The following is a 27,667-nucleotide window of genomic DNA, read 5'->3' on the forward strand; positions in this document are numbered from 1 at the left end:
GTTACTCCCTCACTAAGTATTTACAGAATGCCTACTAGGTGCCAGGTCCAGTCATGGGCACAGAGGGCAGATCACTGAGTAAAACACAAGTTCCATCTGGATCTAAATTTTGGTTATGCAGTAGTACCATACTTGGTTAATTCATTTAAGTATTCTGTTCCACATGTGAAAAAGAGGGAGTTAGATTACATTATTTTTATGGTTTCTTTCAGTTCTAAAAGAAATGATTTTGTAATGCTATGACTCTATATTTGGCATACACACTGTCCGTTTAATTCCAATATATGAGTTCATGAGGCTGTCTCCTCCCAACCTGCCAAATTGCTGACCTCTTAGACTCCCCCATCCCATCATCTCTTGGCCCACCCTACCCCCATCTGTTCCTTGTTCTCAGCAGCCCTGGAGGATCTATAATTACACATGGATGTCACCAATATGTTGTAACAGCTTTGCTTCCCTGATATTCTAGCAGGACCAAATGAGTAACAGCAGCCAGGGCAGCCACACATTTCCTAGACAAGATGATATCCCTTAGCTGGATACACTTTTTTTTTACTGGGCTCTCGTTTGTTATTCATTAACACTCCTCAGAAGTAGAAGGAAGGCAACCCAGATTTAACTCAAATCAGCCTGTGGTTTCAAGAATATCTTCCAGGGCAAAGGAAAAAATAAAAATAACACTTTGAATATTAACTAATCTTATTTTCCTTTACATATATGACTTTAGTTTATTGCTGTAATTAGAGTTTGAGGAGTTACATCTGAGAGGAAGAGATATACTCTAGCATCTCTATTTATCTCTAAAATGCACCAGATTGTACCTCTTGGCATTTCATTTTTTACATCTTTGCTGACTCTTCCATCACAATTTCTCTAGCTTAAAAACAAAACAAAAATATCCCTATCTATTCCAATAGAATAGTGAATTTCCCATAATTCCTAACAATACACAGAACTTTCCAAGGTTCAAAAAATAAGAGTAACAGTAACAAAAGAAAGGTATTCCCATCAAAGCTAACCTTTCATTAAGATGGTATCATTTTTTTGTCTCAATGTAGCAATGATATAGGAAGAATGATAGCTAAAACTACACCTTGCTATGAAATATTTCTTAGCAATGCAAATAGTTGAAACATACACATTGTTTTCACTTCCTTATAGCCTAGGAAGAAGCTGGTGATATTGGAGATCGAAGAGGCCTTGTTACCCTAACATGAGTACCATTAACACTAATTCTTTGGGCAGTCAATCAGTCAATTCAGTCAGACAGTCATGTCTGACTCTTTGCAACTCCATGAACTACAGAACGCCAGGCTTCCCTGTCCGTCACTAACTCCCGGAGCTTGCTCAATCTCATGTCGATCGAGTCAGTGATGCCATCCAACCATCTTATCCTCTGTTGTTCCCTTCTCCTCCTGCCTTCAGTCTTTTCCAGCATTGGAGTCTTTTCCAGTGAGTCAGTTCTTCACATCAGGTGGTCAAAGTATTGGAGTTTCAGCTTCAGCATCAGTCCTTCCAATGAATATTCAGGACTGATTTCCCTTAGGACTGACTGGTTGGATCTCCTTGCAGCCTAATGGATTCTCAAGAGTCTTCTTCAATACAACAGTTCAAAAGCATCAATTCTTTGGCGCTCAGCTTTCTTTATAGTCCAACTCTTACATCCATACATGACTACTGGAAAAACCATAGACCTCTGCTGGCAAAGCAATATCTCTGCTTTTTAATATGCTGTCTAGGTTGGTTGTAGCTTTTCTTCCAAGGAGCAAGCATCTTTTAATTTAATTTCAAGAGACAACTCTACACATGGACATCACTGGATGGTTGATACTGAAATCAGATTGATTATATCCTTTACAGCCAAAGATGGAGAAGCTGCATACAGTCACCAAAAACAAGACCAGGAGCTGACTGTGGCTCAGATCATGACCTCCTTATTGTCAAATTCAGACTTAAATTGAAAAAGTAGCAAAAACCACTAGATCATCTAGGTATGACCTAAATCAAATCCCTCACGACTATACAGTGGAAGTGACAAATAGATTCAAGGGATTAGATCTGATAGACAAAGTGCCTGAAGAACTATGGACGGAGGTTTGTGACACTGTACAGGAGGCAATGATCAAGACCATCCCGAAGAAAAAGAAATGCAACAAGGCAAAATGGGTGTCTGAGGAGGCCTTACAAATAGCTGAGAAAAGAAGGGAAGCTAAATGCAAAGGGAAAAAGGAAAGATATACCCATTTGGAAGCAAAGTTTCAAAGAAAAGCAAGGAGAGACAAGAAAGTCTTCCTCAGTGATCAATGCAAAGAAATAGAGGAAAACAATAGAATGGGAAAGACTAGAAATCTCTTCCAAGAAAATTAGAGATACCAAGGGAACATTTCATGCAAAGATGGGCACAATAAAGGTCATAAGTGGTATGGACCTAATAGAAGCAGAAGATATTAAGAAGAAGTAGTAAGGATACATAGAAGGGCTATATTAAAAAGACCTCCATGACCAAGATAACCACAGTGGTGTGATCTTTTACCTAGAGCCAGACATCCTGGAATGCAAAGTCAAGTGGGCTTTAGGAAACATCACTATGAACAAAGCTAGTGGAGATGATGCAATTCCAATTGAGTCATTTCAAATCCTAAAAGATGATGCTGTGAAAGTGCTGAACTCAATATGCTAGCAAATTTGGAAAACTCAGCAGTGGTTATAGGACTGGAAAAGATAAGTTTTCATTCTAATCCCAAGGAAAGGCAATACCAAAGTATGTTCAAACTACTGCACAATTGCACTCATCTCACGTGCTAGCAAAGTAATGCTCAAAATTCTCAAAGCCAGGCTTCAACAGTATGTGAACTGAGAACTTCCAGATATTCAAGCTGGATTTAGAAAAGGCAGAGGAACCAGACATCAAATTGCCTACATTTGTTGCATCACTGAAAAAGCAAAAGAGTTCCAGAAAAATGTCTTCTGCTTTATTGATTACACCAAAGCCTTTAACTGTGTAGATCACAACAAACTGTGGAAAATTCTTGAAGAGATGGGAATACCAGACCACCTGATCTGCCTCCTGAGAAATCTGTATGCAGGTCAAGAAGCAATAGTTAGAACTGGACATGGAACAACAGACTGGTTCCAAATTGGGAAAGGAGTACATCAAGGCTGTATATTGTCACCCTGCTTATTTAACTTATATGCAGAGTACATTATGCAAAATGTCAGGGTGGATGAAGTACAAGCTTGAATCAAAATTGCCAGGAGAAATATCAATAACCTCAGATATGCAGATGACACCACCCTTACAGCAGAAATTGAAGAGGAACTAAAGAGCCTCTTGATGAAGGTGAAAGGGGAGAGTGAACATGCTGCCTTAAAACTCAGCTTTCAAAAAACTAAGCTCAGAGCATCTGGTCCCATCACTCTATGGCAAACAGATGGGGTACCAACAGAGAGTTTTTTGACTATTTGGGGAGGCTCTGGTGAAATAAAATGGAAATGTTCCTTTACTGTAGGATATGTCAGGGCCTTTAATATGCTCACATATTAATATAATATACTGTAATTCTCCTAGAAGGAAATATTGCAAATAACATTTCCAAAGTCTTTGACCATTACATCCTTTATTTGAGGAAAATTTTGAGAAACACAAATTAAGTATAACAATCTCATTTCGAAGATGAGAAGACCCTGCTTAAAACCTATTTCTCCTGACTACTAGTCAATGTTTCCTTCTGCATTCAATCGCTCAGTCCTGTCTCGTCTTTTGTGACCCCATAGAATGTAGCCTGGCAGGCTCTTCTGTCCACGTGATTTTTCAGGCAACTGGCTGCTGCTGCTGCTGCTGCTGCTGAGTCGCTTCAGCTGTGTCCGACTCTGTACTACCCCATTTTGCTATTTCCTACTCCAAGAGATCTTCCTAACTCAGGGCTCAGACCTGCATCTCTCACATCTCCTGCATTCTTTACCAATAGTGCCACTGTTTCCTTCTAAAATAAGACAAATAATGATATTGAGATCTTGATGTTTTGTCCTCTGTCCTCTCAATACATCACCAGCACATTATCAGTTGTTTTAGACACCAGTCTTAGGCAAGAAAAGAGCTGATACAGTAGCCATCCCAATTACATATCCTAATATTCTGGATTGGGATCTTTGGACCAATGATGTGAGTCTCTTATATCACATATTTTAAATCTAGGCTGTTCAACCTTGAGAAAACAAAGATGATGGCATCCATTCCCATCACTTCATGGCAAATAGATGGGGAGACAATGGAAACAGTGACAAATTTTATTTTCTGGGATCCAGAATCACTGCAAACTGTGACTGCAGACACGAAATTAAAAGACACTTGTTCCTTGGAAGAAAAGTTATGACAAATGTGGACAGCATATTAAAAAGCAGAGACATCACTTTGCCAGCAAAGGTCTGTATAGTCAAAGGTGCAGTTTTTCCAGTAATCATGTACAGATGTGAGCGGTGGAGCATGAAGAGAGCTGAGTGCTGAACAACTGATGCTTTCAAACTGTGGTGGTAGAGAAGACTCTTGGACAGCAAGGTGATTAAACCAGTCAATCCTAAAGGAAACTCAACCCTGGATATTCATTGGAAGGACTGATGCTGAAGCTGAAGCTCCAGTACTTTGGCCACCTGATGCGAACAGCCAACTCTTTGGAAAAGACTCTGATGCTGGTAAAGACTGAGGGCAAGAGGAGGAAGGGGTGACAGAGGATGAGATGGTTGGATGACATCACTGACTCAGTGGATGTAAGTTTGAGCAAACTCAGGGAGATAGTGAAGGACAGGGAAGCCTGGCATGCTGCAGTTCATGTGGTAGCAAAGAGTCAGACACAAGTTACTGACTGAACAACAATTCATTCTTTCAATTTTTTTTCAAGTGCTTCAGTAATGAACTCATTGGCCAAAACATAAGTAATTTCAATTTTTTACGTGAAAAATGCCATTGGTATTTTGAAAGGGATTACACTGAATGTATAGATTGCCTTGGGTAGTCTGGTCACTTAAATAATACTGATTCTTCCAATCCAAGAACATAGCACATATTTTCACCTGTTTGCATTGTCTTCAATTTCTTTCATCAGCATCTTATAGTCATTGGAGTAAAGGTCTTTTGCCTTCTAATATTCCTAAATATTTCATAATTTTTGATGCAATTATAAACGGGATTGCTTCTTTTACTTTCTTTCACTTGACTGTTAGTGTATAGAAATGTGACAGATTTCTGTACATTAATTTTGTGCCCTGCAACTTAACAGAATTCACTGATAAGTTCTAGTGGTTTTCTGGTGGCATTTTAAGGATTTTCTATGTATAGTTTATGATTGGCATCACTGACTCAATGGACATAAGTTTGAGTGAACTCCAGGAGACAGTGAAGGACAAGGAAGCCTAGTGTGGTGCAGTTCATGGAATTGCAAAGAGTCGGACACAACTTAGTGACTAAACAAAAACAACAAGGATGTATAGTATAATGTCATCTGTAAATAGTGAGTTTTATTTCTTTCTTTCCAATCTGGCTTCCTTTTATTTCTTTTCCTTCTCTGATTACTGTGGTTAGGACTTCCAAAATTATATTGAATAGAAGTGGTGAGAGTGGGCATGCTTGTCTCTTTCCAAATTTTAGAGGAAAATAAAGAACTTTTCACAGAAATAAACAGCTCTTCACTATGAGTATGATGTTAGCTGTGGGTTTGTCATATATGACCTTTATTACATTGAGAGAGACCTCTTTGCTTACCTTCTGGAGAGTCTTTTTTTAATCACAAATCGATGTTGAATTTTATCAACAGCCTTTTCTTCATCTATTGAAAAGATCATATGATTTTTATCCTTCGCTTTGTTAATGTGGTATATTACACTGATTGATTTATGGATATTGAAAAATTCTTGCATCCTTGGGATAAATCCCACTTGATCATGGCATATAACCCTTTTTAATGAATTGTTGGATTCAGTTTGCTAGTATTTTGTTGAGGATTTTTGCATCTATGCTCATCAATGATATTGGCCTATAATTTTCTTGTTTTGTAATATTTTTGTCTGATTTTGGTATCAGGGTAATGGTGATCTCAAAGAATGGGTTCAGAAGTGTTCTTTCTTCTACAATTTTTTGTAAAAGTTTCAGAAGTGTAGGTGTTAACTCCTCTAAAGAGTTTGGCAGAATTCACCTGTGAAGCCATTGGTCCAGATTTTTGTTTGCTGGGCATTTTTAAATTACTAATTCAATTGCCTTACTGGAAATTGATCTATTCCTATTTTCTACTTTTTTTTTCTGGTTGAGTTTTGGGAGATTGTACCTTTCTAAGAGTTTGTTCATTTCTTTTAGGCTGTTCATAGCAATCTCTTATAAGTCTGTATTTCCGTAGTGTCAGTTGTAACTTCTTTTTCATTTTTGCTTTTATTGATTTGGGACCACTCCCTTTGGAGACCTGGGTTTGATCTCTGGGTTGGGAAGATCCCCTGGAGAAGGGAAAGGCTACCCACTCCATTATTCTGGCCTGGAGAATTCCTTTGGGGTAGCAAAGAACTGGACATGACTGAGCCACTTTCACTTTCCTTTTTTTCCCTCAAAGAGTCTGGCTAAAAGTTTATCAATTTTGTTTACATTTTTCAAAGAATCAGCTTTTATTAATAGTCCCATTGACCTTTTCTATTTTTTTTGTAGGCTCTATTTCATTTATATCTGCTGTGTTCTTTATTTCTTTCCTTCTACTAACTTTAGGCTTCATTTGTTTTTCTTTCTCTAGTTCCTTTAGGTGTAAAGTTAGGTTCTTTATTTGATATACTTCTTGTTTCCTGAAGTAAGTTTGTGCTGCTATAAAATTCCCTCGTAAAACTGCTTTTTCTGCATCCCACAGGTTTTGAATCATCATATTTTCATTTGTCTCTAGGTATTCTCTAATATTATATTCAAAATAAACTAAAAATTGATTGAAGATCTAAATGTAAGAATGGATACTATAAAATTCCTAAAAGAAAACACAGACAGAACATTCTTTGACATAAATCACAGCAATTTCTTTTTGGATCCTTCTCATAAAGTAAAGAAAATAAGAGAAAAACTAAACAAATGGGATCAAATTGAACTAAAAGGCTTTTTCACAGCAAAGAAAACCATTGACAAAAAGACAACCTACCGAGCAGAAGAAAATATTAGCAAATGATATGACTTATAAGGGGTTGGTATCCAGTATATATAGTTTATACAACGCAACATCAAAAATAACAACCCAATTTTTAAAAATGGCCAGAACTGAATAGATATTTTTTCAAAGAGGAAATGCAGATGCCTAAACAAGTGCATGAAAAGATGCTCAACACACTAATCACCAACGAAATGCAAATAAAAAGCACAATGAGATATCACCTCACACCTCCCAGAATAGCTCTTATCAAAAAGAACACAAATAACAAATGTTGGTGAGGATGTGAAAAAATGAGAACTCTTTTACATTGATGGTGGGAGTGTAAACTGGTGCAGTCACTGTGGAAAACAGTACGGAGGTTTCTCCAAATACTAAGAATAGCGCTACCTTAAGTTCAGTTCAGTTCAGTTCAGTCGCTCAGTCGTGTCCGACTCTTTGCAACCCCATGAATTGCAGCACGCCAGGCCTCCCTGTCCATCACCATCTCCCAGAGTTCACTCTAACTCATGTTCATCGAGTCAGTGATGCCATCCAGCCATCTCATCCTCTGTCGTCCCCTTCTCCTCCTGCCCCCAATCCCTCCCAGCATCAGAGTCTTTTCCAATGAGTCAACTCTTCGCATGAGGTGGCCAAAGTACTGGAGTTTCAGCTTTAGCATCATTCCTTCCAATGAACACCCAGGACTGATCTTCAGAACAGACTGGTTGGATCCCCTTGCAGTCCAAGGGACTCTCAAGAGTCTTCTCCAACACCACAATTCAGAAGCATCAATTCTTCGGCACTCAGCTCTCTTCACAGTCCAACTCACATCCATACATGACCACTGGAAAAACCATAGCCTTGACTAGATGGACCTTTGTTGGCAAAGTAATGTCTCTGCTTTTCAATATGCTATCTAGGTTGGTCATAACTTTTCTTCCAAGGAGTAAGCGTCTTTTAATTTCATGGCTGCAGTCACCATCTGCAGTGATTTTGGCAGTTCTACTCCCAAGTATGTACTTGCAAAAAGCAAAAACACTAATTTGAAACGATACCTAAAAGCACTATTTAGAATTGCCAAGATATGGAAACAATCTAAGTGTCCACGCACAGATGAATGGGTGAAGAGAATGTGGTATACCTGTATAATTGAATACATTCAGTCATAAAAAAGAAGGAAATCTTGCCATTTGTAGTAGCATGGATGAAACTGGAGGGCATTATGCCAGTGTAGTAAATAAGACAAAGACAGATATCATATGATATCATTACATGTGGAATTAAAAATTACGACAAACTAGTGAATAAAACAAATAAGTAGACTCACAGATCTAGAGAACAAACTAGTAGTTACCAGTGGGGCGGGGGCAACATATGGGTTGGGGAGTGGGAAATACAAACTATTGGGTATAAGATAGTGTCAAGAATGCATTATATAATATGAGGAATATATCAATATTTTGTAATAAGTATAAATGGAAAGTAACCTTTAAAACTGTATAAAAATTTTTAAATAAAAAAGCAAAGAAATAATCCCTTTGCCACTAATTGTTGATCTTGTTTAGATATAGTTTTCTAGTTTTCGTACCTATAAAATAGGCAGAAATAGCAATCATGAATTTATATACAGCACAGTTAATTCTGATTACGCTAACATTTTTTATTTTAAAAGTGGCTTAATGAATTGGAGTTTATACTTATATGGCTACAAAATCAGTATATCTATCCACACAGTCAAATTACTATGATAAAAACCAGGACCTTAACACTTTTGTTCTTATATTTGGAGAATGAATGGAAAGAATGTCTCTGCTGAATCATTGGTCACACAGATCCACAAAATCTCTTACACTAAATATCAACCAACGGCCATGAACTCCTAATGTGTTATGAAATACCTTTGATCCTAGGGACAAAAAAATCAAGAAGACCTTCCAAAGATGACAACCACTGAATTAGAATAAAAAACATGGGTTCTGAAGCTGGACAGAAAAGCTAAGTGTATGCCTATTTCTCACTGATTGGTCATATAGATGTAGCCAGAACATAACTTCCTATAAAAATGCTCAATTAAGTGAGGGAGGAAATATATCCTTTTGTTTCTTATAAAGGAGATATCTTCCCTTTAACAATTCACTAGTTTAAAAAAAAATCTCTAGCACTGAGGAGTTAGGATAAAGAGACAAGCTCCTAAACAGGGTTGTTTTTTTCTGCACACTAATGAAGTTCATAATTTAATTGGAGAAATTATTAGACATATTCTCTCCTTATAATGGTACAAATCTCAAAGGAAAATGAGCTGCTAATAGATATATTCTCTTTATAATTCAAGAAATCCTCAAGGATTTAAAAAATATACTCTGAATCAGAATGGCATTCTGTTGTCCACTTAACATGGATTCATACCATAAATCTTTATTTTAAGCATTTTCACTGCAGTCAAGTAGCAATGCTTTGTATTGTTTTTTAAGTATGGCTATTAAGTTTTTCATCTGAATGCTCTCATTTATTGAATTTCATTTTCTTTTGAAAAGAAGAAGAAATTAAAATGAAAGTTTTGGGAAGGTATAATGGTTAAATTTCTTTGAAAAAAGAATTCAAGGGACAGGATCGTTGCAAATGTATGCAAGCTTACTATATGAAAGAGGCAGCACACATTCCCTACAGTCCCAGCAGACAGAATGTGGACTAATACAAGTGAAAAGGAAAATTTGACTGCTCTCAACTGAAAGATAAACTTTCTTAAATAAACTAAGGTAGTTGGCTATTTCCAAGTTTGTTCATTAATATCTGTGTATTGTTTCAGTGTTTGATGATGTCTATTAAGTGCAAGTAGTTGCAGGTATTAAAGGTCTATGGAAAAATATGAGAAAAATTAATATTGAGAAAATTAAGTTCATTTATTTTCTCCCTCAGAAAATGAGCAACTATCATAATTTTGTTTTAGCTGTAAAACACTTAGATCTAATACAATGTGACAAATCAGCCCAATCACACATTATAAACTTGGTAAAATGAAATAAGTAGTTCAGATAAACGCACTGCAATCTGGTGTAATGAAATTCAAGTTTCCTTCACTATTTGAAAACAGGGGGTTCCTGTGAAACCTTTCATAAGCTAAAAGGTCAACACATCTTGCTAACAGATGCATGGAATAAACTGAGATAGAGCACAGAAACTCAGAGACCCAGATCAAAACTGTGGAGCCTTGATGCTGAGATGATGAGCGTAGTTCCCAGGGAAGGGGCCTGGTGATGCAGCTCTTACCAGGCCGCTCATGGTGCATGCCGCCTTCAAAAGGGCTTGCGGCGGAACAATCCCTAAATGCTATTTTTGCTCTTCTCGTTTTTAATAAAGGTAAAAATCCTCTTCAGACTCCTGTTGGTTAGCAAAAACAGATATTAACATAGATCTTCTGTAAAAAGCAAAGTGGGGATAACTGCACTGGGTCACAAGTCTTGGAGAGGTGGCTTCCAGAAGATTCTAAGAAGGATACAGCCACAAGACTTATTGGTTCATTATTGCCATTTAAAGATGGGTTTTGGTGGCAGGGGCAGGGGGTGCGGGGCACAGATATTCTGGGTCTTCTATGTCTATTGAGCTTGCTTCAGGCTAGCGTGGCTACAAGATCATAATAAAAAATATGAAGTTTGTAAACAGCAACCTGATTTTGTTACGTTATCATGTATAGGATGTTTAAAAGAAGGTTATGGAACTTGTCGGGTCCTCAGTTTTCTCACCTATAAGATAGAATTAATGGCACCTGCCTCACAGGCTACTTGTAAGAATTAAAGAAAAGGAGGGGTCTGACAAGAATCTTAGAACCTGCGTGCTGTACAAATGTAAAGGCATACTACTTAAACATTAACGGGGGAATTAACTCATTCCCCTCTTTTGTCATTTCCTTCTGTTTCTCAGAGTTTTTCTTAATTTCTTTTAAAAATTATCTCTTGGGGCTTCCCTGGTGGTCCAGTGGCTAAGACTTTGAGCTCCCAATGCAGGAGGCCTGGGTTCAATCCTTGATTGGGGAACTAGATCCCACATGCCACAGCTAAGAATCTGCATGCTAAAACTAGGACCTGGTGCAGCCATATAAGCAAATAAATAAACAAATAAATATATATATATATTTTAAATTACCTCCTACATGGCAGTACTCCAGGGAGTTCTGTAAATGTTCTATAAATGATGATGGTGTTGGTTTAGTCACTAAGTTGTGTCTGACTCGTGCAACCCCATGGACTGTAGCCCACCAGGCTCCTCTGTCCATGGGATTTCCCAGGCAAGAATACCGGAATGGGTTGCCATTTCCTTCTCCAGGGGATCTTCCCGATATAGGGATCAAACCTGTGTCTCCTGCATTGGCAGGTGATTTCTTTACCACTGATCCACCTGGGAAGCCCTTATGAAAGTCATTTATAGTTATAAGGGAAAACACTTATCATATCAGTGTCATCCTTTCCCTAAACTTCAACCATCACATGTAAAGTGATAATTTTCAAACCTACATTTCTAATACAAACCTCTCTCTGGGACACCAGGGCAATATTTGCAAATCCTTTACTGAACCCTCCACTTGGATCTCTTTACTAAAGTCTTTCCTTCTTTGAAATCTGATTGGTTGCCAAGTCCTATTGACTTTGTAAGCAAATATTAAACCCTTATACTCTGATGGCTTTTTATGGAATTTGGAGAACTTTCACAGACTCCATTTGAGCATCAGGACTTGCAGTTACAGTTGCTCCAAAATTAAGCAATGTTACAGCTCTCCTTGTCTCACTCTGTATTTCCTTGTTAATATAGCCACACTGGATCATCCTTTAACACCACTGCCTTGAATGCTTCTCACCTATACTTAGTTGATATATTAGAACCCATATAATCTTAGGTTTCCTGTGACATGGGGAACTCAGATACCAAGCTGCAGGAATCCTTCAAGGCTTTTGGAGATGCTAAAGGTCCACAGGAAGAAGACAGAAGAATGTCCCCCAGGATTTGTCTACTCCACCAATTTCCCACTAAATGGAGTTCCTCAACATGCTTTGTTGTTGTAAAGCATAATTTGTAACCTAGGATATTCATTCTGCACTGCTGCTTGGCATTCTAAGTTAAGGCACATATTCAAGATATCACGCAAGTGTTATCCTCATCAAAGCTTTCGCTAGGCTGCCCAGATTAAGTTAGTATTTCTTGCTCTGTTTCCAGGGCACTTTACACACTTAACCAGTAAAAGCATTTAACCCAAACTGTCATCATATTTTGTTTCCTGTCTGGTCCCCTTCTGGGTATCAGTTCCTTAAAGGCATTGACTATGCCTTCTGCACCTCTGTATAGCCACTGTCTAGCCCAGCATCGGTCCCAGGGCAGAGGTAAAGTCTTTTTGGGTAACAGAAAGAAGAAAGGTATTATAAAAGCAAAGTCTGTTAAGCAGTACCAAAGCCCAATAATAATCAGGACTAACTGGGAAGAATGGACAAATGCCAGGTCAAATGTGTCAAAAGCACCCTTCAGGATGCCTCTCACAGGAGAAGTGAAGAGTAAATATTTTAGTGGACTTATTCAAATAGCAGCTAGGAAAAAGAGTAGGAGAACTTGTAGGATAAATGTAAGTCTTTTATAATTGGCAGAGCACTTTTGTATTACATGTGTTTTTCAAATTATTTTAAAAAAAAAAACCTGTAGAATGCTCAGGTGCTTTTATACTTTTAAGTTTCCACAGGTGTTTCTCCTTACCTAACATCACAGGTTTGTGCACTAACCATTTGAAAACCTCCCTTCAAGAAAGTGAATTTCAACCACACTTTGTCCCAATTAGAGCAAATACAACAGCAGTCATATTTTATAGTGAGGGCTTATGAGTGTATCTTATTGCTTCTGAGGTAAGAGTAGAGGGGGGCCTTTCTCACTCCTGACAGCTAAAGAGAATACTTCTGCCCCTGGACTTTCCAAGCTCCTGAGATTAGGCAGGGAGGCTGTGGTTCTAAGCTGGGGCATCAGTGAGGGGAAGAGAGCACCCAAAACTGTGTAGAAGTGGAGCTTCTGTGTGAGTGCTCCCTGGCTCCTTTCTGAAAGATAGATGGAGGCGTAGAGGGCAACGTCAATTCTGTAAATAGCAACTGACAGCCAACTGCCTATAGAGAGCTTGGGTAGACCCTGAAGGGGTTAAGAAATGAGTAAACACCACTGAGAAAAAAATATTGATAATTATGTTTAGGAATATTGTGTAACAAGGCAAGTAATGGAGATGTTCATTAGTGTTTTCTACCACTGAGAAAAGTTCTTACAATTCTATGCTAAATCCCTAGAGGCTGAAAAAAAATTTTCTATTATCTTATATATGATACATTGCTGACAATATATCTTACAAAACAATGAACAGATTGTCCAATGATCATCGTTGTTTCAGACCGGACCATTATTACAGTATTTCACATTACTTCCTTGAAGCTCTTCACCTCAAAGAAACAAAAATGTTGAATTTATATTCTATAAAGTCTATCTATCTGAGAAATATAATGTGTACTTTTTGATTAATTTAAATCTGTAAAGTTTAGACAGAAACAAAACACTTAAAAAGCAGAACTTGCAACTGTGTAACTAAGAATACATTTTGGACATTATCTGTATTTAATCAGCCCGGGCATTTAACTCTCTGTCTGTATAAAAAAGATGTTCAGAACAAACGTCTACTCTTCACTTTTCCTCTCACCTCTCATCTGGGTAGATTTTATTTATGCATTAGATGACCTTTTTGGCCATTAGAACCATCTTGCTTCACCAGTTAATTAACACAAGTACCATAATTTAATACAGTTAATGCTACTTGATGCCCTTTAATGTACTTTCCATTAGTAATATTATTGTAGTATTACCCTGTAAATTAAAATGAGATCAAGACTAAGAAAGCCACTCTTTAATTAAGGTACTGGCACACTCCTCTATTATTCACTAGAGAAAATCACCCTGATTTACTGAAGCAGGACATCCATAAGTCAGAATTAGTCCATGAAGATTATTAGGTTTATTGAACAATGGAAGTAACACAGAATCACTAAGAATGCCAACAGCCATGTGTCTTCTTTTTCCTCCATTATCTTAATAAATCACACAATAAGATGGAGTAAATGGAAGCCAAAAAAGTGTGGGCAAAAGAGGAATAAAATTCTTATGACGTGATTACAGTTGTTGTCACCAGTGAAACTGGCATCAGATGTGTCACATGCTAGAAAAGAACATAGATGCTATACCAGTTTAGTAACAATCAAAACATCATTTTTTACAGCAAATTATACTAGCCAGTATAAAACATAAAGGCTATATACACATGTGCACAGGAAGTAGAGAAATGGAGTTCACAGTCTTCTGTCAATTCGAACAAAGACACGCCACTGTTTGAAGACACGCCACTGTTTGTGTTTCATAGCTTAATATTTCAAGCAGAAAAAAACCTGTAGTATTATATGTCCACTATTGTAAGGAAATTTACCCATTTTCCCCAAATAACCCATGCCAATTCTCACATTATGGTAGGGGTGGAGGGGGCGTGACAGATAGAAAAATATCTATTGTCATGATCAGACACAGACATGTAAAAGTAAGTAACACGTTGCAATCTCATCAAGGCTGGAGAAGAGTGGGCTGAGGGAAGCAAAGACTTCAGTTACATTTTGGAAAGGTTGTATTTATAATATTCTTGAAAAGAAACTTTTAGAACTTTATTTTAGAGATGATCAATTAATGTTCAATCCCTCTATAGATTATTTACTCTGCAGGAAGAAGAAAACTCAGGATTTTAATCCAATGGGAATTTTCTACTCTATATCAGTTTCTTTGCTGAAAGGGCTGTGAACCAGGCAACAGCTTAACAGTCCCCTTTGGTGGCTCCATCTTCCTTACGTAACTTAGAAGCTGGAGACACGCCTGAGCCATCAGGCTTAGTTCTTTAGTCCCTCCTCTAAGACTAAAAATACCCTAGCCATCTGGTGCCTAGCACAGTACGTGCCAGTGTCAGTTTTGCCCCGAGGAGTCTGGACAGAGTTTGGAAGGGACAGAGTGGGACCTTAGGGAAGGGGCTCACCTCTATTGCACCTTTCTCTTTTGCCCAGCTGCTTCCCCACCAGCTTACAGCTGACTGGTGAACAGGAAAAGACAGAGGTGAGTTCCAGAGAAGGGAGGAGGGCTCCTCCAAACTCCTCAGAACCACTGAGAGGCAGCTGAAGGAGAGTACTAGGATGAGGGCTAAAAGACAGCTGATAAATCTGATGGGATTCTACACTTCTACCACGGCACCTTTAAGTGACTGACCCCAGTAGAGAATGTACAAAAATGCCTTTAGCTTTAAAATATACTTTACACTCTCTTGACAACTCAGAGGAAACAAAAATAAATATCTAATGACAGAAATAAGGCCCGACAATGGTTATTTCTTATCCAAAGAACATCACAAGACTGCCTTTTTTATAAATGTAAAATGAGAGTTTTAGAGAAGTTGGACTATAAAGATTTTGGCTTAGATAAAGGAGTTTTCAAACTGTAAGTAAACTGACCTCAGTGATTCTACCTAACAATATAGATCATACTGGGATTCAAATTCAAATATCAGCTTATTAATTTAGCAATTATTCTTGTAGATAAACAGAATACCTGTTACTTTGTTATGGTTTGCTATTATTAACAATATCAACATCAACTATTTTTATATATTACATGTTCCCAAGAATAAGATACTGGAAACCGATATTGTGCTAAAATGCTCACAAGTACAATAGCTGCTTTTTAGTATAAATCACAAGCTCATATTTAAGGTCATAGCTCCACACTGCTCTCTCATTATACCCTGGTAATATATGAACCCTAGAACCCACAAGCTCAATATTGAACCAGTGGATATTTCTTTCAGAATATTTCAGATTTTGCTCTAAAGGTAACTTCACCAAACTTCACCAAGCCTCGGTTAAAAGTTTTTAAAGAGGCTCCATAGCGAAAGACTCTTGACTCTTCCACGAGAAACGTGAAGCTAGAACAAAGCTGAGAATAGGTGGCCATCAGTTCCTGCTACTCTCCATAAGCAAGATTCCATAAGGTAAAGTCCCTTTGCCATTGTACTGAGCTCATGCCCACCAGCTCATTCTGTATGCCCACTATGGCCCTCACTTAGCAGCAGTGACCACTTCTTCCAGTGCACAAGTGTATAAGCACTATCACTCAAGGTGTTTGAGAGAACTCTCTGAAAGCCCAGGGAGTCTCAACATTTCTCTAGTCTCCGAGGACTCAGCTGCCATAAGAGATGCTGGAAGCCAGTGAACTTAATGAATCCTGACTTGTTGTTTAGCTAAACCTACACAATATATGCACTGCTTATACATATGATTAAATAAACCTACACAGTTAACTAAAGCTACATGATATATGTACTGTTTATATTTGTATTGTCATATATTTGATTTAAAGCTCTCGGCATTTTTAGAATGATTTTTGCTCTGCTTCACATTTCCATTTTTCCCCCCACTGGGCTCTGTGCGCCACTCTTATATTTAGTTTTCCTACCTCATCATCTCATGCTTCAGCTCCCATCAGCTGGTTATTCTGGTAATATGCCACACAAAAATTAGGTTGAAAATCTCTGTTGGTGGTCTTGGTTCTCATTATTAAAGTTTTTTATTTAAATGTCTTCAAAGTCCTTGGAAACCTGCTCAACTGTGTCTCTGGTATATTATCAAATCAAAGACATACCTGACTGTAAGCATTAATGCATTTGAACTTTGGTCAGTCTATAATTGTCCGACAAAATGAAGACAGCCTGACTCATATTTTAAGTGATAGCTTATTGTTTTAAAATAATAACATCCAAAACCCTGAAAAGTAAAGGTTTCCCCACTTTAACAAATGCAATGTTTCCTAAATGCTTTTGGTTCTGATTTAATAAATGTAAAGAGATAGAATTTTCATTTTCAGAACTTTTTAAATACTATATAACAAAACATAAACAGAGAGTTGCACCATGCTAAAACCCACTCTTGAATTCAGAAACAACAGTAAGATGTATTTACTGTTTTTCCGTTCCTTTTACAGAGACGTTGGCTTTGTTGCCCTGGCTTCCTTACCTTAAGGACTTAAACCACCCCCTGACCTAGAGAGTTCCTTGGTCTCAAGTAAGATGCTTTTCTTTTTCTTGTTTTTTGCCTTTGGTTTAAATGCTATGAAATCCCACCAGGTTCAGGATCAGTGACAGCAAGTCTGGGATCACAAATTACTGCTGAGTTAGAAGGGTCTCAAATGCCTCAGAACCTACCTCTAGGCCGATGTTTCTGAGAAAATCTTGCAAAAGAAAGTAACAAATGTCAGTCTGCAGCTGCACAACCAGCAAACTGGCCTTTTCTTTGGAAACACCCATTCTCATTCAAGCCAAACAACTGTTTTCTTACCTTCCGTGCACCTTTATGTCTGAGATTGCGTAAAAGTAGCGTGCCAAGTGTAGCTCATCTACAAATATTTCCCCGACAGCGGGTCTCAAAAGCCTTATCCTCAGGTCTGTGACTGTAAAGAAATCTCTGAGTTTCTTGGTTGTATCCAGTTGTCCGTAGAGGGAAGCCATATTGCGTAACCAAGGTCCGGCAAAAAATGCGAACCTGTCTTTGATTTCAAAGTGGATGATTTTGCTATTTGTCGTATAACCTGTGGAGTACTCTTCAGTGCAAATGATTTCTAAGACCGTATGCTGTGATAAATCCTTCACGGATTTAGGATCCATGTGAAAAGCGTCTAAGCAGTCTGTGGCATAATACTGATACGGCTGCCACGTTCGTCCATAGTCAAGAGATTTCTCCAGGATCATTTGGTCTGGACGCCCTGATTCAAAGGTAATAACTATGTTGTCTGTTAGCTCGATAGTTTTGCTCCAAGACAGAGTGATGTTAACCTGGAGAGGCTTGGGATACTCTTTCCAAGTAGCAGACTGCCAAAAGGTGGAGGGATGTCTTCCTTCAAAGTCAAACATCAGTTCAGGTGGGTGTGCCAATTCTGGGGTACTTGCATCACACTCATTATTGCACATGTAGGGGTTGCCCTATGGAAGAAGAACAAAAGAGGGTGCGTCAAAACACTGCTATGACACAAGTCTTGCCACATTGCTATTACTGAGTAGGAGGCTAGGAGAAAAAGGAAGGGGGGGGGGGGGGGAAACTTTGCAGCAATCATTTTTATCTGCCATAACTGGATTCTCCTCTTTAATAGCTTAGAAAAAGAGAGAGAGACAATATGGTAATTTTCTTGTCTTGTTTCCTTCCATGATCTTTAAGAAATGAAACAGTTTATTTATCCCATATGTGTTAGACCCATAATGTGATCCCAGAAGCACAAAAACACTGAGCAACTAACAGCTCAATACTTCCGCATCCCCTTAGAAAGATGCTATAGAAAAGCAAGGAGATTCCTCTGTGCCTCAAGGGCGTTCCTCAAGAGCACAGTTTTTTAAAAAGTCATTTTTCAAGTAAAGCTTTAGAATTTGCAATGAACCATAGATTTGTTTGGGAGACAATACCCCCATACAACATTCAGCTTCTTTTCGCTTCACCTCAAATCCATCACTCTTAATAGGGTCCCTGCTTCATAAAGCTTGCTTTTAAAGCATTTACTTTGTTCACCACAAATCATTAAAATGTGGTACACTCCAGGCTCTGGGGCTTGGTCCAAACACCTGCCATCCTATTAGCTAGAGGCAAGGGGATTGTCCAGGAAAGACTTTGGGCGGGGGTGTGCTCCAACTTATCAGGACAGGAAAAGCCAGCACTTTAGGTTTTTACAAAGAGTCACAGTCACTTGATGTGTTTACTCTGTGCTGGCCCACAGTGAGCTCTCCATGGATGTTAGCCATTATTATTATTTTCTTTCGCACAAAGGCTAATTCCTTCACATTCCACTCCAACAAGAAGCTGAAAATAAGTCTCCTTGTCATATCACAAGTTATAACACCACTTACGTGAAACTAAATGGCTGCTCTCAGGTTTCATCAGTAGACTGATACTAGAGCAAACAATTGGCTTCCCAATTTGGGTTTCATTTTGTGTTTTTAAAAAATCATTTGGAGTCAACTCTTCAGGTATTTCTCTGTTATCCTGTACTGGGTAATTTTAACCATGGATGGGTAAAAGATTCGATCCTCTGACATTGTCCTTAGGCTTTTTTTTTTTTCTTTTTTCTTTTTCATGAACTAGGAGCTTTCCATCATATCTACAGGATACATAAGCTGAGTCTCAAATAATGAATTTACACTTTAGACATTGATGCTCAGTTACTGGCTGACTCCTTTGAAATATGAGATGAACGTCGGAGACTTGCTTCGGCCTCCCTAGAGGCAACTTCCTCCTACCTAGTCAGCTAAAACTTTCACTCTCTCTTTCCCATTAATGCAACTGAATCCTAAACCTGGCAACAAGTTTGGGGGTCTGAGTATAACTGAGAAGGGGCAGGAGAAAGGAGAGAAGGTACATTATTTGAGGAACAGAACTGTTTTAAAAATATATTCAAGGCATCAGTGATAGTGGAAATGTTTCTGTTCTCTCTAGAATTTCAATATCCTATTCCTGATCCCAGCGTCTGTGGCACTATTTATAGTATCCCCTTCAAAATGAGCCAAGGGGGGGGAAATAAGTTTCTGTTCCAGGTGGAATAAATCACCAAATTTATTATTATTTAAACTCTTTTAAGCATACCAGAGAGCCAAATGCATAGCTCTGCAAACTGGCAGAGACTTTTTAAGGAGGGCTATAAATATTGTGGAATCTGTCAGGATTTATAAATTCTAAATACATGGAAATGCACATTTTACTGGAAGGGGTCAGATTTACACAAATCACACCTTCATTTGAAATTTACTGGAAAAATATGGTCACTTCAAAATTTACCAGCATGTAGCCATCTGCACAATCATTAACATGGATGCTACCACCTTTCTCCTGACAGAAGTGTCTTCATCTGAGGTCAAGGATACTGAAACACAGGAAATCAGCGCTGCGGGATACACCAAAGTGAGTTATCAGACATTTGTATTAAGTCTTGTTGAAAGACAGCATTTCTTCCACTTCCATTCAGATACACAGAGCTTCTGAGATGGGGACAGGGTGCTGAGACCAAAAAAAAAAGGCACAGCTAGCTGATTCTGGGTATGGTTCAGTAATAATAAGCCTGTCTTAAAAAATATACTTGAAGACATATAGTTAAAAATCACTCATTTCCACCTCTGATAAAAGGTGTTGACAATACCTTGTATTTATTTAGCATTTATGGATCAGTTGCTTTGCATGTATTATCCTGGGTAATCCTTTTCATCTCTATCTTACAGAAGAGAAAACTGAGGCATAGAGAAGTGTTAAGCAACTTGCCCAAGATCATATAACAGAGTAAGTGGTGGAGCTGGAACCCACTTTCTCTGCACCTGATCTGGCCCTTTCACCTCCTAAGTCAATGGAGTTCCCTATATGGAACCTAGTTATGGAAACAAGAGTAGGCTGGCAGAACCGAAGAACCTATGACCAAGCCTCAGGTCTTCTTGCCTTGGAGAGCCCTAATGAGCATTATCATACCTCTGAGAGGCCTTGATATTAAGAACCTTCCTTAGCTTCATGTACTACCCAATTTCAGAAACTTATTTGACCATGGAACTCTTATTTTAGTAATCCCTACTTGTATACCACATAAGTAGAGTTCTAGAGAGCATCCTTTGAGATTCTCTGCTTGTATTACTCTTAAAATTGTAAACACATGGATGGGATGCCAACCAACAGGGCACAACCTAAAGCTTTAGTTATTTAATGAAGATGTAGCCAAATCTTGCACTCTTTGCTTCTGTTCCAGAGGGACATGCTTCCACTTGGGCTGAGAAGACAGTGAACCCAGGATAAATGCTTACTCTTACATCCAATTGTCAGCTATCAAAATGCATGCTGGGAAGAGGGGAAAATTTCATTTCTTTGCACTGATTTGGTGCCTTAGACACCAGAAAAATTGAGAGAAAAGCTGTAATTATTGACTGCTTACAGTATTACTATATTTAAGGTACTTGTCTTGGCTCTCAGGATATAACAGTAAACAAATCTAAGTCCTTGCTTTTAGAATAGCTTCCATCTTAGTCAAGGGAGATACACTAAAAAAAAACAACCCTGATATATAATGCTTTATAATGTTACATGATGGTAACTGCTGTACAGAAAAAAAAAGCCAGTTGGAGGAGAGAATGGTGTTGGAGAAAGGATACTGATTGTAATTTTATACTGGGAGGTGAGAGAAAATCTCACCTGAACAATACAACATTTGAGCAGATTAAGGGAAATTCCCAGTTTACACAGGAGATAATCAGAGGTTAACCAAAATGACAATTTCATACTTCATATGACTGTACTCCTAGTGATAATTTTAGCAGCACAACGATTTACTAAAATCATTCAGTAAACAAATCATTTCAAATGAAAAACTACACTAATGAATGCAGATACCAAAACCCAAACATAAAAAATTGAACTATTCATATTTCATAGCATCCATGCTCTTTCAGGAGATTAATGATTTGATGACCATTAAGAATTGATGCTTTCAAGTTGTGGTGCTGGCGAAGACTCTTGAGAGCCCCTTGGACTGCAAGGAGATCAACCAGTCAGTCCTAAAGGAAATCAATCCTGAATATTTATTGGAAGGACGGATGCTAAAGCTCCAATGCTTTGGCCACCTGATGTGAAGAACTGACTCATTGGAAGAGACTCGGATGCTGAGAAAGATAGAGGGCAGGAGGAGAAAGGGGTAAGAGAGGATGAAATGGTTGGATGGCATCACTGACTCAATGGACATGAATCTGAACAAACTCCAGGAGATAGAGGACAGGGAAGCCTGGCATGCTGTGGTCCATGTAGTTGCAAAGAGTTGGACATGGGACTAAGTGACGGAACAACAACAACATAACTTACTAGAGATAATGACACTGACAGAAAATTAGCTGAGGGAAAAAAAAAGTCATTCTGGTTCCCTAAGAAGAAACCCTGCATGTTAGGTGAGAGAGGGAAAGAAGAAAGCCAAAGCTGAAAATCTTACAATTCTAGAAAGACAAAGCTGGAGGAGAGATTATATGCTAAAATATTTAGTGTAAATATTTCACAAGGGTGTGATCTGTACTGTTGTTACAGAGAATTATCAACATGAAAACAATTGCTGTAAAAGGGATTACATTAATTAAAATTTCAGCTATTTCAACCACACCCTAATCCTCTCTAATACAATCAACAATAAAATTTATATAAGAAAAACAACTTCTTCCTACTTGCAAAAGCAAAGAACACTTCTAGCTGCTAAATCTAACAGATTCAGGCATTTACAAGTGTAAGTAATTATTTTGTGGCCAGCAGGCAGTCTTAAATAGATCTTAATTGAAGTCGTACAAGGAACAGATCCTTAGATGATTGTCTATGGACAAAGCAGAAAATATTTATGGCTGTGCTGATAATATTTACACCATTAAGAAATGTCTAAATAATTAAACAGATACTGCTGCTAAATATTCAATATTTGTATAGCAATTAGAAGACTGTGATGCTTAACTTCATTTAAAAAATAATGTAATATTTTACTACTGAGGGAAATGAAGGTAGTTATTAATTAGCACTTTGTAGCCAAAGTGGAATGCTGTTACTCTTCTTTAATGTGTTTTCAGAACTTAGAGGAATAAATAAAATTTTAGATATGTTCTTACTGTTTCTATGGACAGAAGTGTCTTCCTTCTGTTAGTTCAGTTCAGTTCAGTTCAGTCGCTCAGTCATGTCCGACTCTTTGCAACCCCATGAATTGCAGCACACCAGGCCTCCGTGTTCATCACCAACTCCCAGAGCCTACCCAAATTCATGTCCATTGAGTCGGTGACGCCATCCAACCATCTTATCCTCTGTCATCCCCTTCTCCTCCTGCCCTCAATCTTTCCCAGCATCAGGGTCTTTTCAAATGAGTCAGCTCTTCTCATCAGGTGGCCAAAGTATTGGAGTTTCAGCTTCAACATCAGTCCTTTCAATGAACACCCAGGATTGATCTCCTTTAGGATGGACTAGTTGGATCTCCTTACAGTCCAAGGGACTCTCAAGAGTCTTTTCCAACACAACAGTTCAAAAGCATCAATTCTTTGGTGCTCAGCTTTCTTCACAGTCCAACTCTCACATCCATACATGACTACTGGAAAAACCATAACCTTGCCTAGACAGACCTTTGTTGGCAAAATAATGTCTCTGCTTTTTAATATGCTGTCTAGGTTGGTCATAACTTTCCTTCCAAGGAGTAAGCGTCTCTTAATGTTATGGCTGCAATCACCATCTGAAGTGATTTTAGAGTCCCAAAAACATAAAGTCAGCCACTGTTTCCACTGTTTCCCCATCTACTTGCCATGAAGTGATGGGCCTGTACACTTAAAAAGAACATCCTTTTACCTAAGATCTACTAGACTGTTTAGAGTTAAAAAAAAAAAGAAAAGGAAATTCTATATAAGCAGTATATAATGTAATACTTGTGGTTCCTACCATTGTGAACTTACTTTTTCAAGCTTAACCTGTTGGCAAATTATTGGGAATGACAGTTGGAAATATAGAGAATCTGATGGGAGATTTGCTACAAACCTGTAAATTTACACGCCACGCAGGCATGTGCTTACAGTTATGCGAAGCATTTGGGTTAACACTTACATGGATCGTGAGAAACACTGAGAAAGAATGGCCTAGCAACCATTTGCCTCTGGCTCATTCTTGTTTGTTTCATTGGTGACAGTGGAAAAAACAAACAAACAAACAAAAAATGGCACAAAAGCCAGGGGAGCAGAAACTGCTGCATTATTCTGGGATAGCACTCCTGACCTGTTTCCACTGTGATTTTGAAATGGACATCAGTATAGTCAAATGGCACACTGGTAAAGAATCCGCCTGTTGATGCAGGAGACACGAGAGATGTGGCTTCGATGCCTGGTCAGAAAGATCCCCTAGAGAAAGAAATGGAAATCCATTCCTGTATTCTTGCCTGGAAAATTTCATGGACAGAGGAGCCTGGTAGACTACTGCCTACGGATTCGCAAAGAATTGGTCCTTCTGAGCGAAAGGGCATGCACACGCACGTATACACACACACATATGGCTTTGCCAAGGTTTTCAAAGGGTAAAGACACCAGTAGCACGGTCCATGGCTCAGCTCTCAGAGAAACAGACCATGAGCAGCATGCTTTAGCTGCTAGGCTAGGCGATCACCCTCAGGAGATGGCTTCTTTTTCTCCTCTTTCAATACAGCTCACTGGGAGCCAAGCAGGACAGTTTTTGGGAGGCTGGTGATTGATCTCTTTATATCAGAGGGGCAATTTTTGGTTGCGGGGATTCCCCACTCCCAGTCCCTTCTTGGAACTTCTTGGTCTTGGAACTTCTGGATTCTTCCTTGGCTCTAATAAAGGGGAAAAGCCCCTCCTTTATGACTTATGTGATGAAACTTGGTCTACTCTGAGTATGGGAGCTTATGTAGTCATGCTGAGTTAGTCATGCTGAGGTTCCCTCTTCAGGCCATATAGCTTTGTTACTGACATTAGGGAGAACAGAGAGAAATCAGAAGTAGTGGCTTCCCAGATGGCGCTAGTGGTAAAATACCTGTGTGACTATGCTGGAGACATAAGAGACATGGGTTTGATCCCTGGGTTGGGAAGATCCTCAGGAGGGGGCCATGGCAACCCACTCTGGTATTCTTGCTGGGAGAATCCCATGGACAGAGGAACCTGGTGGGACACAGCCCATGGGGTTGCAAAGAGTCAGACACAACTAAAGTGACTCAGCACACATGCACACACAATCCAAGATAGTGGATATCTTTTCCCAGAAATCTGAAAGATAAATATCAGTGCCACCAATACTGAAAAACACTTGATGACCATAGCTATGGGGATAGACTCTATGTCCTCAGATGGGAGTGTGTTTTTCCAGGTGTCCATTGTTCCTTTGGAAACAAAGGGCAGGGATTCCTTCAAATGGCAACACAGTTTCACTTTGTAACCTGCCCTATTGATTGGCAGGGGCCCCAATGTAAGGTTTATACATGGTAACAAGATAGCTTGAACATTATCCTGGGACTGTCCCATATCCTGGGACTGTCCCAACTAAAATGTTAGGTAACAGCTATTATAAAAGTACCTGTGTATTTGGGGGAACATGAGTCCCAACTCTGAGCGTGGGATACAGGATAAAGAATTTTATTTTTGTAACTCTGAAGTTAAAAACTGACTACTCCAGTTTCTAATGGAAGCCCTTACTCATCACAAAGATTCCTCCCTGCCATTGATATGGGCTTAAGGCCTGATTGAAGCTGTTGCTTGTTTCCATCTGCTCACTGACAATTCTGTGTGTGGACTTTTTTACTCAGAAATAAAGACGGGAGGGCTTAACCTTTCTACAGAAGAATGCTGCAAGCCATATCACAGATTACAGGCCATAACAGACACCTGTGTAAATCCCCACAGAGGATTATGGTTAGGATTTTCAAACTGGTGAAGGCTGCAGAGGTTAAAAAGACCAAGTTTCTAAGAAGGAGCCAATAAAATTCTCAAGCCACAAACCACAAAAATGGATTCATATATAGCATCTAATTCATTACTTGGTATGTACTGAAGAAGAAATATATAGAATCAAGTGGGTTTGAAAGTTAATGTCTACAGAAAAACACTGTAGTAAACTGATATTATAGTAGGTAAGGCAATTGCTTTTTAAATTTTATTTTCTTAATAAATACTACTGAAAAACCTTTGGTACAATATTTTTGCCTTACAAATAGTCTCAAAATAGACCAGAACACAGACACTTAAATTTTAATAACACAAAGCTGAAGCAAGCTGTCAACAGTTTAAGTAACTTAAGAGAAACAAGGTGAGCAAAATACCACAAAGGTAGGAATGTTCTGCATCCTGATACCATCATCCATTGTGAGAATTAGTCTGAAGATTCTCAATCTTGAAAGATCTGATTTGATCTCACAAACTGCTTCATTTTTCTCTTACATGAGAAAGCAAATCCAAGATCTGCTTGATGCCCATCTTCTGAAAACCATCATCTTCAAAAGAGTAGAGGAAGACCGAAGTGCCCTCTGTTGAAGAGATCACTTAATTGTCACTGGTGGCAGGGGATCTTTCTAATGTGACACCCAAATGTGACTGGGTTTTGGTGAGTCTATTCTGATTTTTCATACTCCTTATTTCTTTCAAATGCCCTCCTTCCAAGTTCGTTAGCTGTTTACTGTGTTCAGTTCAGTTCAGTCACTCAGTCATGTCCAACTCTTTGCGACCCCATGAATCACAGCACGCCAGGCCTCCCTGTCCATCACCATCTCCCGGAGTTTACTGTGTACCATTGCTATTTTTAAAATATTGAAAAAAAAATATTGTAAAATATTGTAAAACACATTATTAAGACAATAAAATGTTTACAATTTAGTAGTGAAGTTTAGACCTAAACAAGCAACAAAATCACGTTTCTCACGTCAGCTCCTCCTGCCTTTAGAGAGAGCATCGGGTGTCCTTGAGGGTAAACAGTGTCACTTATGACCCTGTACAACCTCCTGGAGTTTCATGCCTTGGTACATAAATAGACATATTTTTGTATTAAAAACAGACATTTAATGGAGTAAGATGCAAAAATAAATTTGCAAATGTTTCTTTTTTAGGAAAGAAAACAGAGACCTTTCATGCTTGTAACAGACTTGGAGGTAGGTGTCAAAGACCATGGAACAAGAGTATGAAGGAGGAGTCTAGGGGCTCAGCTGGGTGATAATTTATTCACTCCAACATCCTTCCTGCATATAAAACCACTCTGTAGTGGTTGCAGCACCACAAGCTTTATCAAGACTGAGAACTGTGGCTTAAACCATCTCATCAAATTCCAGCCTGAGAATATTTGCTGCTCCAGGGGCCGCAAAGAGTCGAACATGACTGAGCGACTGAACACCACCACCAACGTTAACCAAGGTAGTAGTCTTCATATACTAAAATCTCCATGGTTTTATTTTTTTATTTTTTTACTTTACAATACTGTATTGGTTTTGCCATACATTGACATGAACCCACCACAGGTGTACATGAGTTTCCAACCCTGAACCCCCCTCCCACCACCCTCCCCATATCATCCCTGTGCACCAGCCCCAAGCATCCTGTGTCCTGTATCGAACCTAGACTAGTGATTCGTTTCTCCATGTTTTTTTAAAAATGAATTTGTAGTTCTCCTTCCACCATGTCATAACATATACTATGCACACAATGCTATATAAATTTTAAGTTGTATAAGAAACACATTAAGTCTAGTCCCACTCCTCAGGTATTTGGTTTCAATATATTGGGTTGGAACCAGGAACGTGATTTAACAAATATACTAGATGATTTTGATGCAGATCCCCTCTGGATCACACTTTGATAACATTGGTGTATTAAGAACCAACATTCTAGGTTAGAGCTGCCTATGTTTGATTTCAGCTCTAACATTTAGTTGTTA

At 38.6% G+C, this 27,667-nt stretch overlaps 1 protein-coding gene across 1 annotated transcript in view; it reads right to left on the reverse strand.

The window, feature by feature from the left end:
- NTNG1 (netrin G1) overlaps window positions 1-27,667 on the reverse strand; it is a 361,173-nt gene that overhangs the window by 145,055 nt on the left and 188,451 nt on the right. Inside the window, exon 2 of the mRNA XM_052636703.1 lies at window positions 17,567-18,207. Within this exon, the coding sequence (XP_052492663.1) occupies window positions 17,567-18,207 (641 nt within the window). The remainder of the gene's footprint in view (window positions 1-17,566; window positions 18,208-27,667) is intronic.

The sequence above is a fragment of the Budorcas taxicolor genome, chromosome 3 (assembly GCF_023091745.1).
Source record: "Budorcas taxicolor isolate Tak-1 chromosome 3, Takin1.1, whole genome shotgun sequence".
NCBI classification, from domain to species: Eukaryota; Metazoa; Chordata; class Mammalia; order Artiodactyla; family Bovidae; genus Budorcas; species Budorcas taxicolor.